Source organism: Heliangelus exortis, chromosome 1 (assembly GCF_036169615.1).
Source record: "Heliangelus exortis chromosome 1, bHelExo1.hap1, whole genome shotgun sequence".
NCBI lineage: Eukaryota > Metazoa > Chordata > Aves > Apodiformes > Trochilidae > Heliangelus > Heliangelus exortis.
Genome location: NC_092422.1, coordinates 116,150,856 through 116,166,954, shown reverse-complemented (window position 1 = coordinate 116,166,954; position 16,099 = coordinate 116,150,856). Strand labels below are relative to the sequence as shown.

The following is a 16,099-nucleotide window of genomic DNA, read 5'->3' as shown; positions in this document are numbered from 1 at the left end:
GTAGACAGATCAGCTTCTTGAGGAGCTTCACACTTGCAGATGAAATTAACACCCATTTAGCCGGCTATCCCAGAACTTCTTGGGAGGAGAGACTGTTTAATGCTGGTGCTCACCAGCTTTGGTGACAGGATGGGGGGAGGGACACTTGCCACACAAATGCACATCAGGGTGCCTTATACAGATTTCAGGACAGAAAAAATGCATTCAGGAATGACGTGAATTTCACAGAAGCTCTGGCAACAAAGCTGTCCTGCAAAGTCACTGGCCTGTGGAACATGATGTCTTAGTAAGCTCCTGTAATCAAGACAGGACAGTTAGTAAGAGGTTCTAATACAGAAAAGACAGGAACTTATCAGCTTAATCTCTTTCATCAGTGTTCATCACTATGGAAAACTGAAGGCTGAAGAGCTTCTTCTGCAGTCCCACTTCTGACCACCCGGCTAGAAGTGGAAAGAGCCCACAAGCATACGGGATCAGTCACACCAGGAACGAACAGCATAATCAGACACACATTACAAAGTCCCTTCATGAGAAACCAGCAAGATTTCAGCAGCTCTTGCCTCAGGAAGGCAAGAGGTCCTGCTCCCTGAACCCATGGTTAAACAGATACATTTCACCACACTAGAAACAGACACAAAGGTGTCTCTCTATCATAATTTTTGGGGACAGTGAGATTTTAGGACAGCACAAACTCTGAAGAAGTTTTGACACAACTCCAGGCAAGAGGCTCTGTACAGTTCAAATGTTGACACGTGTTCTTCATTAGAAAAACTTCACCCTTGATAAGGCAGGAGAATTTGAACAACAACTCACTGTTGCAAGATCAGATGTGCAAGGCTTACAAATGCAGGCTGGAGCACCAAGAAGCTTATTCCCAGCCCTTAACCCTCGATGTGTGCCCTCACTAGGGAATGTGGCCCCAGTGGCATCGGGGGACACAGACAACAGAGGAGCGCTCATCAGATTAGATAAGTAAGTACTGACAACTCAGAGATTAGTTTTACAAGAAACCCCTTCAATAAATAGGAGGTTGCCAACCCAAAGCAGCTGGGTCAAAAGTGGCATCAGCTTCTGCAGTGCAAGTTCGTTTCAGTTCTGGCTTGTATATAAGGATAAGAATTTTAAGACCCAACTAATGAACAGCTACTCTGATGTCTCCAGTTCAGCTGGGAGACAGACAATGTTTTCCTCTTCCACAAAACCTGTATGCCTCTCCTTTTTTTTTTATGAGCGTGTGCATGATACAGGATTTCTCAATGAGATCTTAATAGTTCCTGCAGGGAAAGTAAAGGGTCTTCAGAGACAGGTACCCATTTTGAAGAAGCAGTTGCTCCCTTCCTGGATTTTCAAAACACAGTTCAACAATAATCAATCCAAAAATCCATCCAAATGCAGATGGGTAACACAGGTACAAGCAATGCTCTAACAGACTTTTCCATGCAGAGCTTCTGTTTCAGAGTACTGAGCTTCTCTTGAGGGACAAAGAACAACCAGCTTGCAGCCATCTGCAAAAGCTGTACCCCGATTCCAAAGGCCTCCCCACTGGCTTCCCAGCCAGCTGGTTCATATAGACAAGCCCATGCCAGGAAAGACAGAAAAGCAGACTGAAGCTCTCAGCTCAACACATGATGAATTGTCATGGTGATGCTCCTCATATCCCTACTTCACAGATGAGCAAAAAGGAGGAGAAAGATCCACTCCCATACATTTCCAGCCTTATCAACCCAGGACTATACTGGAACCCAGCATCCAGTTGATGTGTGAGATCAGTAATTACAATGGGTGTTTGAAGCCATTCAGTTTCTTGAGCTGTCTGGACCAGCAAAGCTCTGTGGTGGTGGAACAGCATTCACTGGAGAGGAAGGGAATATGTTTAACACCCTCAATACAGAAAAATTGTTCCTACACAGTTTCTGAACCACCCAGAAGGTACTGAACTTTGACAGGTGTCAACAGTGCCTCTCTCCATGGAGACAAACTAAAGCCCTAGCTGCAAATTTAAGCCTCAGCTCACAAAACTATCGTCCTTTCAGCTGAAAAGTCATCTACTGTTGCTCTCCCCCACCTTCGTTTCCCTTTGTTGTTGCTTTTGAGTCTTGCCAGCATCCCCACCCAACCTCTGGCATTTTCCCAGGCTTGACCTTTCCTGACCTCCTCTATTCCCTGCTCTTTACCAATAGGAACCACCACAAAGCATTCCCCCTGCATGACAACCCTTCCCACTAGAAGCAGCAGAGCAGTCAGTGAGCTGAGACTTGGCACAACACTCACTAGGACTTTAACTTTTACCTCCCCTCCAAGCTCCTGAACTGATGCCAAAGGGAACGCTCGTTTTGGCAGTCAAGCCTCCCAAAAGAAAAGATACAGCCAAAGTGCTGGGGGGGTGGGACCAAGCCAGCCTATTAATAGGTTGATTATAATATAATTTGGGGAACTACTCCCAAATAATGCTTACCCTCCTGGACCCAAGGCCCTCAAGGGTGGAGTGGAATACCTAACAGCACTTCTAGCTTCTTTGCTGCATTTGGAGCCAGGGTGGGTGGAAAATCTTGTCTGTACCTTGGCTAGCAAAAACACGGTTTTCCAGAAGGGTGGCTGAGATATTGTTTCCTTCCCTTCTCCTTTAGAAAGCCTATTTTCCTTATATTATATATCAACTCCCTTTGCCTCATCAGAAAAGACCTAGAATTTTACAGTTTCCACCTTGGATTAAAAAGGTTGATATCAACAATTTTCCTGTGGAAAATCCACAGCTAGACCAAGAAGCAACACTGAACAAGACAATATGTCTCATCAGCCTTCTCACCACCAGCTTCCCTGGAGCACACTGGGCTGTGGAGGAAGACAGGCTCTATCTACAGCCAAGGAGCAAAGCTTTAAAGACACTTGAAAGCATTAAGAGGACAAAACACTGGACAGAGGTAGCAAGATTTTAATTTCAGAATGCAGCTTCCTATACCTGTTAAGGTATACTTCCTCTTTCCAGGTGTCAGCCCACAACCCAATACACCTTTAAAAGTGAGGTAAGCAGGCATGGTGGCAAACGGAGAGACCAGAGGCAGCAACCAAACACTATACACATACTCCATCATAGCTACAACCACGTCTCCAGCACACCCACAAGGCTGCTTTCTCCAGTCTTCTGGAATAATCCAAATCTTCTTGCGTGTCTCCACATTTTCCCAACAAGAGATCTCCCATTCCAGCCCCATGCCCCATGGCAGAGAGCCAGCCAGAGGCAAAAGGCAGCGTCTTGTGACCCTGATTGACATTTTACTGACAAGCACGTCAAGACTTTCATGGAAACTTTGCAAAATGGTGCTGCAAAGATGTTCAAAAGTTCCCAGGTTTCTCATATTTTACATAAACATCTCACAATCCTCAGTGTTTAGAAGCTGAAGGAGATACCGACTACATTCACAACTCTGGTTGGAGCAAGAGAATAAAATGTCCCTTAGTTGAGAGACACTTGGCCACTGGATCAAATCCAGGCAGTTTTACCTTTACATAAGTAAAGGTGGAAAGATGCACAGGCTTCAAAACACGTCAATACACCATAATCATCTGTCAGAAACCAAGGAAAAAGCAATACTTTTTTACCATTATTAGACATGCTTGATGAGACTCTCCTGTAACACAAGATGCTGAAACATCTACAGGCTGCATGGTTTGGATTAAATATGCCAAACAAAATTGCCATCAGCTTCCCACCAAGTGAGAAGTTATTAATTTTTTGTACATGTCAAATTTCACCTGAGGTCTTACAACTTGCTGCTGTCTTCACAGCACCCAAGGCATTTCAAAACCTTGGTGCAAAGAGAGAACTGAAGGGAACACTGTTTCTAATACATGTGCAATTAAATACTTAGTCCTTAATTCTCAATCAAATTCTGATGACAAGATTACTTACATGGTTAAAAGCCAGGTATCTTAATTCCCCTGGACACAAGCCCACAATCTAACACCAAGCAAACAGCAAACTCTCTCAAACCAAACCAGCACACTGTGCATGTATATGTGGCTATATAAATACATATACTAATATCACATGCACAATTCACTTAGGAGAGAGCTGCTCCAGCAGCACTGCAAGGAACAAAGCTGCAGCACAGAACTCTACGGAGGTCATCTTTCCATGTCTCTAGTCTTAAAAGCTATGTTAGATCTGTCACATATCACAGAGCAATTTTAAGCTAAAAAAGAAATAATAAAAAATTATTTTCACGAGAAAACCAAGATATTAATTAATCTTTTTAAACCCTGAAAGCAATCTTTCGTTTAGTCAATGCAAGCACCTTCATTGAAGAAAATGGGTTTTCCTTTGCATTTTACAGAGAAGAAAAATAATAGCAGAGTCCAGACCTAGTTCACCCAAAAGGCACAGAGTTCTTTCACTATGCCAGAAACAACATCCAGGAGTCAACTCCCAGACTTGAGCTTCAACCACTAAATCTGCTTCAAAGTAATTCCACTGCTAAGCTAATGGCTGCAGAAGACTGTTCCTACATCCAGCAGACACTTATCTTTCCAACTGCAATAGATATGAATGCCATAGGGGTCTGGAAGGATAAGCAGAACAGATGTTTAAGTGCACATACAGACTGGGGAATCACCTCTAGAGCTCGGCTGGTAGCTTCACAAGGTACAGGAAACTAGGAGCTACACAGGACATGGGAACTAAGGAGATACAGACAATTTTAGACAATGCTTTTTTGCATCTTTGCTGTGGGAAGCATTATTCCCAGCAGGAAGGTGAAGCAGGCATGCATGTGGTACTTACAGATACTGCACAGCTTCCAAACACTCCAGATACCCAAACTGATCCATACTTCTAACAAAAAGAGCATCATGCTACAGAACCAAACAAGGAGCAGCATAGCACTGACAAAAGAAGCACCTACACATGCCCCAGTACTCATGAAAAATATCATTCCTAAATGCCTGAATTGCTGGGAGGTTTTGGCTGCATCAAAGCAAGGGTATCAGCAAGACTAAAAGCAGTCTCCCTCAAGCCAACACAAGACTACAGAAAACTGACGATCTTAGAAACAAGGAAAGAGTTCCCAGTCACTGGAAGGACTCTTTGGATCCCATGGCATAGTAGTTATGTTGCCAAGTCCTTCAGTGTAACCTCAGCCAGCCACAGTAAGAGGCTCCAGAGCACACACACCCAAACACAAGTATTTCAGCTGGCCACAGAACATGCACACAGGATGCAAGTGACAGTGCTTGATCTGACCTGAGGGTTCCTTGCAGGACACCTGGCTGCAATGGGCAATGAGGACAAATGGACATTTTCAACAGCACATGAGCTTGCTGAATGCTTTCTCACATGGGGACACTTCTCCCTTCAGGCCTTGCCACACTTGCCAGGCTGGCCCGCTGTCAGAAGACTTGGAGGAGCGATGCTCTCTCTGCACTGCCTGAAGGGATGCTCTCAAAGTGGCACCTGGCCTGTACAGCCAAAGGCACAAGCCAGCCCAAGACACACTTCCCGCCAGTAAGGAGACAAAGCAAGAAGCCCAGAGAAGGATCTCTGGGAGAAGTAGCTCAGGAAACTGGAATTGTTCCATCTAGAGAAAAGGAGGCTGAAGGGAGACCTTATCGCTCTCTACAGCTACACAAAAGGAGATTGCAGTGAGGTAGGGGTCAGTCTCATCTCCCAGGTATGAAGTGATAGAACAAGATGACAGAACCTGAAGGGAGATTTAGATTGGATACTAGGAAAAAAATTCTTCACTGAAAGGGTTTTCAGGCACTGAAAGAAGATGCCCAGAGAAATGGTTGAGTTACCACCCCTGGAGGTATTTAAAAAGATGTATAGATGTGGTTCTTAAGGACACGGAGTTGGCAGTGCTGGGTTAACAGGGGGACTTGATGATTTTAAAAGGCTTTTTCTAATCAAAATGAATCTATGATTCTACAGTCTCAAAGATCTCGTAAGACTTAGCCCAATGACCAGCTAGAGCTTCGCCACCAACTCTTTTTCATTTACAGAAATGTGCAGGACTCTTCTGAAGCAGGAACAACCCCTCCCACACTGGCAGAGGGGAAGCAAGGTTCAGTCTGGTAATTTTGCAGAGGCTCTACACAGAAACCAATGACACCTATAGAAGGAGCCAATGCTTTGAGCCGCAGTGTAGCCACATTCCCCCAACACTGTTGGACCTGAAGAGCTTGTACCTACCTCAAGTGTCCCAAGCTGTAGTATCGCGACTCTCCATCTGTTGACCGAACAACCTTGACAGTGAACATGGGCTGCAGCTGCCTCAGCTCCAGCAGCACGATGGCCAGGTAATGAATGAAGAGCAGAGCATCCACCAGAGACACTGCATACTGCACTATTCCTTGGTAGTTGGTGTCCTTCGAGTCCAAGATGCGGACGCCGTAGAAGAGCCAGTAGGAAAACACAAACAGGAAAATGAGGACCAACAGAAGGGCCCGAAACACAAACACCCTGGGTAGATCTGCCTTAGGCTGGCGGAAGAACAGAGCCCAGGTCCCAATCAGAAGAATGAGGAGTTTAAACGCCACAGAGATGAACAGTCCCTCACAGACAGTACCACACGGCTCCAGATCATCCCGCCACAGGATCTGGGGTAACAGAATGAAGGCGATGGGGGTAAGGAAGACAAGGAGTCCAAGAACAGCTGCCACTGTTAAGCCCAGGTAACGTTTGCAGTCCAACCCAACACTGTCCTCCAGATCCTTACTGATCCGGGCAATGTCCTCTTGGGAAATGCTGTGCTCAGAGGTGCCTGTGATTGCTGTTGTGGTCTCACCCCAGTTGTCATCCTAAGTGAAGGAGAGATAAACAAAAATAATACTGAAACAATCAGGTTATTCGTTCCAGGTCCTCTATTTTTCTTTCCTGGAAAAAACAACAGGCTTAAGCCTCGGAAAAAAAATAGAGCAAAAGCAACATTTTCAGTGTATCGAATAATCAACCTTGAAAATCAACAAGGGTTTGGAAACAACAGCAACTTGTCCAAACCAGAGACTAGAAATATTAGGTGTTAAAAACCTGTAACTCAGATCAGGTGGCTCAACTTGCTGTGCCACTCACTCTACCCCAGAGATTCCTCTTCCAGCACACTTAATGAGTAATATCACATAACTCTTGGAAACTGCAATGATCATCAGTTCCCATGTTCAGGGCAAGGAATAACACTCTTCCAAGCCCACAAATTCTGTGGTGCAAGTGCACCACAGAACCACCTCGAAGGGAAACTTTCATTTCACTGTTTCAAGCCAGTTGTTGTTACACAATCAAAAACATGTTCACACATTATTCTTCCATCTGTAACAGACACAACCACACTTCCAGCAAGTTCCTCCACTTTGTTTTCTTTTGTTCTCCTCTAGAGTAGCACTGCCCTCAATAGATGACATATTCTAGTGAAAGTTTAGTTAAACAAACAAACCAGGTAGTCAAACAGGTTATTTTCAGGTATGGTGCTCTTAAGTTTAGAGGATCCTAGACTACCAAATAGCTCTGGTGTTAGAGTCCAGGATATTGCCAGAAGCCATGCAGTCACAAAGAGATTTATCTGAAGCACCTTTATCTGAAACAGCTGCCATATAGTCAAGCTTCACATTACATCATGCTTTCTAAAAGTCTTATTTCTTCCTTAGCTAATACCAGAAGACTTCTGCAAGCTAGTTCTCACAACCCACAATGCCTCCAATTGCTTCTTCCTGGTGCTGGCATGGCCAGAGTTACACAGACATGTAGGGATCTGACTTGGAGCTGCTGCTGGAGTGACTCATGCACATGAAGGCTCCTGATGCTTACCACAAGTACACACCAAGCAGAGGCAACACAGGTGCCTTGGTGCTTGGCACCTGACATCTTTGTAGCTGCAACACTTATTCAGAAGCACATGTTTTGCTCTTCCTCCTAACCCTTTCTTAGTCGATCTTCCTGCAAGCTGTGTCACTAATAGGATTTATACCTTCCCCCAAGACTTCTGTGGCAAAAAGCAGGTATAATTTTAAACCTTTTTTCACTTCTTTAAAGTGCTAGAAGAAAAAGTCTTCAAGAATCTTGGAGAAAGGACCAGACAGAGGCAGCACAACTACTTTGAACAACTCCAGGGATTTAACTTCTAATGCACTCCAAGACATGAATGCCTTCCATGGCTAGAGAAGTAGGGTTTTGAGACAGACCAAGCACAGTCAGCATCTTGAATTAATGTAAGGTCTTTTTGAGTCACTTCTCACCAAAACACAGGCTGCACAAGAGAGATCTGCATTGTACTATGTCCTGAAAAGCAGCATAATCCTATAACTTCTCCTTCTTTGCCAGTGTGTCCACTAAAGCAACCAAAGCATTTCAACTATTTTATATTTATGCATGAAATAGCTGAGCATAGTTTCCTCCATTTGATGAGCTGAGAAACCGTGCAGAAAAGTGAAAAGACAGAAACTAGCTCAGAAGACAACAGGCTATTCTAGTCTCAGTTTAGCTCTTATTAACAACTCTTCTCACTTTAAATGGCACAAGCAAAAAAAAAAAAAAAAAAAAGAAAAGAAAAAGTGCAGTTACATGGAAGTATGAGTCTAAACTGTTAGTTGCACAAAGCTGTTGGACCCAACCCAGGGCACACGGCTCCCTAGGAGAAAAGTCTTGCTCACACATCAATTTTTTTTTTGCTTTGGCTTTAATTCACACTGAGGAGGTCTGCATGAAAACAAGAGCTTGAGAATTCAATGGCATCTTTAGGTCTACTTGAAGTAATAGCTGGAACTCATGAAAACAAGCATCTGATTACAAAACACCAAATGGCAGTACATGAAGTGAGCCCACCTGTAGCTACATGACTATTGTCACAAGTACTACCATACTCAATTTGAGTGGAAATTGGGCAACTTTTTTTTTTTTTTTTTTTTTTTTAAGGGCAGAGGTGGAGCCCTGCAACACACCTCAAATCCAGGCGAGGAGATACTGAAACATCTTGCAGCAGCAGCTACTCTTTGGAAATGAACATGTACCTTCACATCAACTACCAGATCAGCAAGAGTACTGGATCCATCACAGTTGCAATCTAAACCCAGCATTATTCAATTTCTTATTTAACTCAGTGTTAATATAAGTGTTTACAACGTTCACCCTCTTCCCCAGCTATTTTATATGAATTTTACATTTCTTGTCTCCTTTCCCTACTGGAATCCTGGTTCTAATGTATCTTCACATGACTACCTAGAGCAAATCCTGCTTAGAACAAAAGTGCATATGCAGGTGAAAGGGCTGACCTGAATAATGAACAGTGAGATGATGGAAACATCTGTTTCTATAGAGCCTGACAATGACACTTTGGAGACAGAAGCAAATTAGTACCCCAGGAGTACTCACATCAGCACTGTTGCTGTCAAAAATAATGCTCTCAGAAAAAAACAAACCTGACTGAGACCTTGGCTTTATGCATGAATAAAGGGTACCCATAAGTCACAATTCCTTACTAACAGCATGCAAGCAACACTTTTTTCCCTACTCACGTGCCAGTAAGTCATATGCTCTGTTCTAAAAGCCACACTCCCCATTTGCTTTCACTCCCCCCTTACCTGGCCCTCCTCTGCCCGAGAGGCATCGTTCCCAAGAAGTGGCTCTGCAGGAGGTGTCTGGATTGTGACAGACTTCTCAGATCGACTTCCATCTTTGCTTCGTGGTGATTTGTGCCTGTCCCGACTCCTTTTCCAAAGAGAGCAAGAGAAGACCAATGTTACCAGAGTTTCTGGAACAGGCCCTGGAGCCTGCTAGCAACAGGCACCCTAAACATTAGGTTGTAGTCATGCTTGCCCACCTCTTCATCAATATTGACTCAATCTGTGACAAGCCAAGCTTTGGAAGAGGTAGAAAGGGACCTTGCCCAGAGCAGCCTACAGGCTGGTGGCTGGGATAGTCTGCTCTCTCAGTGACAGGAGAAGGTAACAAATGTGATAGGGGTTCATCCCCACCACTTCATGTTCTCTTAAAACAGCTTCTGCCAGTGCTGCACTCGACTGGGAAGCTCACATTCTCCCAAAAACTGGTAACTCCTTTTGGGATTAATTAGTCTACACAGTTCTCCACCTGCAATGAAGTGTCTTGGAGATGTACAGTTAAAATTGATCAAGACTGCTTTAGTTCCTGCAAAGTAGAATCTTGGACTATAATGTTAAGGTCATAGTTAACGATTCACTAAGTCTATTTCCACTGCTTAATAATCTCCAGTTAACATTTTACAAAGGCAGCAAGAGCATGAAGGGTACCACAATAGTGGTTGCTTGCTTTGAGAGTACCCTTGTAGACCTCATGGCTTCTCATCTGAGAATGTCTCCACAAGTTAAACCCCACCAGTCCACTCACCAGGATTTTCCTCCCACTTCCTACCTGGGCAGAAAAGCAGTCTTTCCACTAGAGACTCTCACTGCACCCAGGGACCAGACTAAAGCTCAGGAGCATCCAGGGTCCCAGCTCTGCTCTTTCCTTTGCATCGCTCAGAATTACCAAAGCCCAGAAGCTTCATTTTCCTGTTCACAGCAAGTGGCCTGTATGTTGTTTTGGGAACTTTTGAAGGCATCTTTCTACATGGCATTCTAAGCTTTAAAGGGCAATCGATATTGGGGGGGTGGAGGTGTTAAAGAAGGGAAGAAAGGCAAACAAGAGATGTTTTACTCAATAACTGGAGTGTGAGTAAAAAAGACTTCACTTCATGGAAGAATTCTTTTTCCAGCCACAGAGGATAATTGCTTCTGAAATGCAAAGTTATTTTGGACCAGCTGGGTTCTAAGTTGTGAAGACTGTGTGTAAGCAGCACACATTTTACATGTAAAAATAATGATGATGGAGGAAAAAAAAAAAGATAGTGTTTCCAAGCAATCAGAACTTTTAGAGCAAGATGTTTTTTTCGGCTGCTGAACTACCATAACAGAGAGGACTTGCTATTCAAATTCAGAAAAGCCTGACCTCTAATCCAATCAAAGCTGATAAAGGACTTTTTGTGGACTCAAGTACCATTCAAATTCTATGAAAAAACCCCAACAGGGTGGCCAGAATGGCTGTGGGGAGAGATAGGTAATTATATTGTTACAAAATAACATTTCTTTGACATCAGAAAGCAACTGACAATTATCAGTTTAGGAAGTCTGACACATCTCTCCAGAAACTATAAAATGTTTTATATTTCAAGAGTACAATGAAATGATTTTTTCCTTCTTCTGGCGCTTCCTGAATCTTTCTGACCTCAGCATGCATCCAACAGGTTGAATACCATTAATTAACAGCATTACTGCTTCCAGTCTCCTCACTGGGTTCCTCATGAAGACTCTCCACATGTCCCTCCTCCAGAGTTGTGGCCCCACTGACTTCATTTTGGCTTACATTTTTTTTTTTTCCCACAGGACATATCCTAGCTTAGAGCAGCAATTAATTAAAAACAAACTCTTGCTTACCCTTGTCTGTGGGCTTTTTTGGAGTGACCTGAGTAGTGGGAGTATCCCGAATATGTTGATTCTGTATCCATTGCAGTAGACATCGGGTCTGCACAGAGGGGCTCAGCTTTTGCTTAGAAAACCAGTTCCTGGTGCTCCCGAGGTGGAGTCCGTGGTAAAAGTGCTTTTCTGGGTACTCTTTGCTTCCTGGTCATCAGTAACCTCTGTTCCTCAAGGAGTGAATGAGCCTCATTTACAAGGAATCGAATTGGAGGGCAGGGGAGGGAGGGTCCTCAGCTCCTCACGATCGACCTAAGGGAAGACAAATGGGCATGGAAGTGCACTCTAAGCAAAGCAAAACAGCATTCCTACTGCAGCAATTCCCTCACCCTGGCTACATGTCATCGCTCATCATACTATGCCAAATTTGCAAGCTCATCCTGGTTGACACCTCTCTTCCCAGTCTGGAGAAATATATGCATTTGTGGAGCTCTATATGAGCTGACAACACCTCTGTTTTGCAAAGCGTAGCCCATTCATCTAAAAATCCAGAAGTAACAGTGGAAATCACCTGTAAAAGTCAGTGACTTGGAGAAGGCCCAGTAACCCAGATACAGCAATTCACTGCCCCAAAAATTACTGGGCTTGACTTCCAAACCCCAATCTCTTCACCTGTGTGACGCATAGCCCAAATACCCTCAGATTCAGAATGGCAGCATTGCCAATGGGGCGAGGGTGACCTTCCTAGGAGAAATGAAAGAGAGGATCAGATCAGACCACCATGTCTAAACCTCCTTTGTTTTCACATCTGCAAGTTGTGCCCTTTTTGCAAGCATTAGTTACTGTACAATCAATGGCAGTAAGAGCACCTCCCTTTCTTTGTAACCTTTGCCTCCAGAAGCTAATTTGGGCCTTGAAAAATTGAATTGTATTAAAAATTATATCTATATATACCCATACTAATAACACTCAGGAGAGTGGATTAGAGATCACATCTAGTTTATATGGGCCAGCACTTCTTACAGTGTATTTCCATTTGGCACAGCAGCTTAAGTCCCATCTGTAAAGGGCAGAAGAGGGTCATGGTTTTTGGAACAGGAGCAAGGCGACATCAGAACAATCCCAGTCACATGTCAAAAAACCTGAACCCTGTAGGGAAGAAAGGGAGACACTAAACACCTTTCCAAACCCCCATCCTGTGATAGGTGAGAGGAGAACCAGGAAGGGAGAGAGCTAGTCATACTCTGGAAAAAAGCATGCAAATACTGAAGAGGTGCAGACAGAGAGGTTGCAGCTACAGACAGAGTTTGGCACAGCCCAACATTTGGCACAAAGGAGCACTCTCACATGCCTCCTGCCCAGATGACTGCTACCTCCAGCCAGCATCAGTAGGAGCAGGGGCTGCAGCCATGCTGTACTTTTGGAATGGGCAAAAGACCACTTTAAAAATAAACTGGATCCCTCTGTGATTTTCTGCTCACAGCAGTTTTCAGAACTGTGATCAAAAAAACACTGCTTTCTGCCCTCTCCATCCCCAAACACAGAGGGACAAGAGGAGAAATCAGGCTTTGTATATGGCCAACTATTCTTTGCAGCCGTAAGATTCCCCCACTATCACCTCCAGAGAACTCTGCCACAAACAAGCTGTGCCAAAAAATGAAACCTCTCCTCCACAGGGTTCCTTGGCTGGTGGTGCAATCTGCAGCAGTGTTAAGGAAGCATTCCCACTGCTTTGGGAGCTGCAGGTATTTGCACAACACTTGGGCTTGCCAGGGCTTTAAGAAAAGGCGAGAGTGAGGGGTGACCTTTTGTGTACAGGAATTCCCAAACCCTAAGTGCATATTATGCTTCAAGAAAGTTTCTTAAAGGCAGCCCAGAATCTAGGGAGAACATGTAAGAATGGGAACAAAAGGCCTGGTTTGGGGAGGGGAGGAATGAGGAAGAATTTAAACACAGCAAGACATAAAGACAAAGCACAGAAGTTTTGGAAAATGGCATCATTACTGTGGAAGAAATAAAAATCCCTGAGCGTGGGACATGATGTTAACAGTTGTTAACTCTCTAGGCTTCCACACAGCCTGTAACTTCTGGCTCCAGCAATAAGCTGGGACTCACTAAACCTGATTTTTGCCTCTGTCCTGCTAGGCAACTTTGGAAAAATCCTTCCTCTGTGTCTGTCTTTCTCCAATAAAAGGGAGTAAGGCCACCACTGCCCTACCTTCAAAAATCACTATGACACTAAAAGAGGAGATGGCTACCCAGGACCTTGCAAACATTAGGCATTACAAATCAGGAACACCCTCAGTTGTATGAAAGGTGATTACAGGTATTATGGGCTTCAACCACTGACTGGCTGGTGGCCTTTTGGTAACAACTACTATCTTCACAAATACATACCACCCCATTACAGGAATAGGAAAGTAAAGAGAGCTGCTAGAATATACCAGTAAGAGTTAGGCATTTTTCCTAGGTTTCTAGGAAAGCATCACTTCCCAGCCTTTCCCTCTAATCACATAACAGAATTTCCCCTCAACTCCCAGAGAGCTGAGACAGGGACTGGGAGCAGAGCTCCTCTTCTGAACCCTCTCACCCCCAGCAGCACAGGGTCACACTTCTCTGGAGAACATTTTGGCAGGTAGAGGTTGCTGTGGAAGTGTACAGGTTGCCTAGCCAGGAACTCTGAGAGAGCTGTGTCTGTGTGATGATGAGTTAAGCAAGGCAGTGCTGGCCACATAGGAAAGAAAGCAGACTCATGGAAGACTAACAAAAGAACGTCTGGACAGGCTGAATCATGTCAACTTTTTGGTATTTATGTAAACAAAAGCAACAGTTTTGACACAGCTCTCTGAAAAGTCAACAAGAGGGCCCCCAAAACTGGTACTTGGATTGCTGCAAAAGTAATACAATGAACCCGGGGACTCTGCACCACCTCCCAGCCCCAGCTGCAGGACACACCGGTGGCTAAACAGATCTTCCTGCAAGGCAGTCACAGGACTGCTGGGAACAAAATATATCTGCCCAACCTTTGCCTTGTGCCCAACTATGTCTGAACTTCAACAAGGCTTCTTCTACTTGGTCAACAAAGGACAGCCCAGATTGCTGGTGTAGACACCACTCCCAGCCTGAGCAGGATGATAACAAGAAACCAAGTAGGAAGGAACACAGATCAAACACATGCTCCTCATAGCCAAGCAAGTTACCTACCTCCTGGTCTATTTCACAGCAGGAAAGAGACCAGCATTACTTGAGAAAAGCTTCTGGAACTGCTGTGGAAGAGGTAGGGGAAGGACAAAGAGACAAGTAACCTGCTAAACTATGTCCTGAGGCTGGAGCTTTTTCAATGGCATAGACAGAAGCCAACCTGGGTGAGACAGCACTCCAAGAGTGCCCACCACTAGAGCCTGAGCAAAGCTAGAGAAGACAGGTTATAAACATATTCTACATAGTACAGTCATACACAAACTACGTACAGTCTTTAAGTACTTCCACTACTAAATCACTATTGATGATCAGTCTTATCCTCAGCCCTCTAGCCAAGGGTATATAGAAAAGCAGCCCCATCATCTGGGGCCTCATCCCTCCACAAACAAGTGTAAATTGAGAGCTCAATTTAGGCAACTGAAACAGCTTCACAGAAGATCATTACATCTTGTAGGATGCTACTGAAGGCATGGTCTGTTTGCAGAGCTTCTGGCCCTGTGTGAAAGCCTGTCAGCCCCAGGGTACAGTTGCACTGTGTTTCGGCACTGACAAGAGAGTCAGCATAAGCAGCTTCCACCTCCACACCACAGTTCACCACTCTCAGTTGTGTCAACACAGTTCTCAGCAAGCAAACAGCATGGCTGGAAAACAAAACAACAGAAAAACCCAAACAACCCTTCTCCCCGTCTGCAGGCTTTTGTCTTGGACGGTTCCTGTGACCTAGTTCACAGCAAGCCCCAAACAGCAAAGCCAACACCAGGGTGAACAGCTAGAGGGGAGATGGGAACGCCTCCTCCGCTCCAGCCACAGTGTGTGTAAACTGCACACCCAGCACTTTGCTCCCAGTAGGGCTGGCACTCGCTTTGCCTTTCCTTGCTCACCGATGACAGAAGGATGTCAAGCATTAGATGGAAAACAAGGCTATAGATGCTGCAAAGAAACTTTGGGACCCTATTCTGGCAAGAAGAATGGCCGCATCCTGCATGACAGTGGAGGAATGTAGTTACCCCTGAATACCACAGCAATCGCTGTAATTACAGTTTCTACCCAGCTACACAAGTCATTGTAACACCCTCTTTTCATATGCTCATAAATCTCCAAGAAGAGTTCTTTTGAATCGCTGTTTTCCATGCTGGGAGCCCAGTCCCATTTCCAATGAAGTTCGCTTTGTGATCATCTTCAAGGGAGCAAAACTTGGCTCCTGTCCCAAGGGAAATTTAAAAGAACAAGTTACATCTTTAAATCAAAGAGGGAAAACACAAACAAGAGTGCTCTTTTACATTCCCTGCCTTCTCGGTGGATTTTCCCCTGTAAAGTAGAGGCAAATAACTCCAAAGCTGCTCATCTTTGAAATCCTTGTCTGTACAGATTCAATTTTAGCCTATTTGAAGCTTGCAATCAATTAAGAGTTGATTTACCAGTCTGATCATGAAGTTAGATATATTAGGAAGTGCCATCTGGAGCACGAGCAGCCACAAGTGCCCAC

At 44.4% G+C, this 16,099-nt stretch overlaps 2 protein-coding genes across 4 annotated transcripts in view; one reads left to right on the top strand and one right to left on the bottom strand.

Annotated features, from left to right (window-relative positions):
• CASQ2 (calsequestrin 2) overlaps nucleotides 1–16,099 on the top strand; it is a 155,810-nt gene that overhangs the window by 70,135 nt on the left and 69,576 nt on the right. The gene's annotated exons all lie outside the window — the stretch shown is intronic.
• VANGL1 (VANGL planar cell polarity protein 1) overlaps nucleotides 1–16,099 on the bottom strand; it is a 45,723-nt gene that overhangs the window by 25,760 nt on the left and 3,864 nt on the right. For 2 of the 3 annotated variants that reach the window (XM_071760232.1, XM_071760250.1), the window contains exons 2-4: nucleotides 11,434–11,724; nucleotides 9,565–9,691; nucleotides 6,188–6,795 (exon numbers count right to left, since the gene is read on the bottom strand). In XM_071760232.1, coding sequence (XP_071616333.1) covers nucleotides 6,188–6,795; nucleotides 9,565–9,691; nucleotides 11,434–11,516 — 818 coding nt within the window. In that variant the 5' untranslated portion in view covers nucleotides 11,517–11,724. Of the gene's footprint in view, nucleotides 1–6,187; nucleotides 6,796–9,564; nucleotides 9,692–11,433; nucleotides 11,725–12,435; nucleotides 12,562–16,099 lie in introns of all 3 variants that reach the window. The other variant, XM_071760241.1, reaches the window with a different exon arrangement.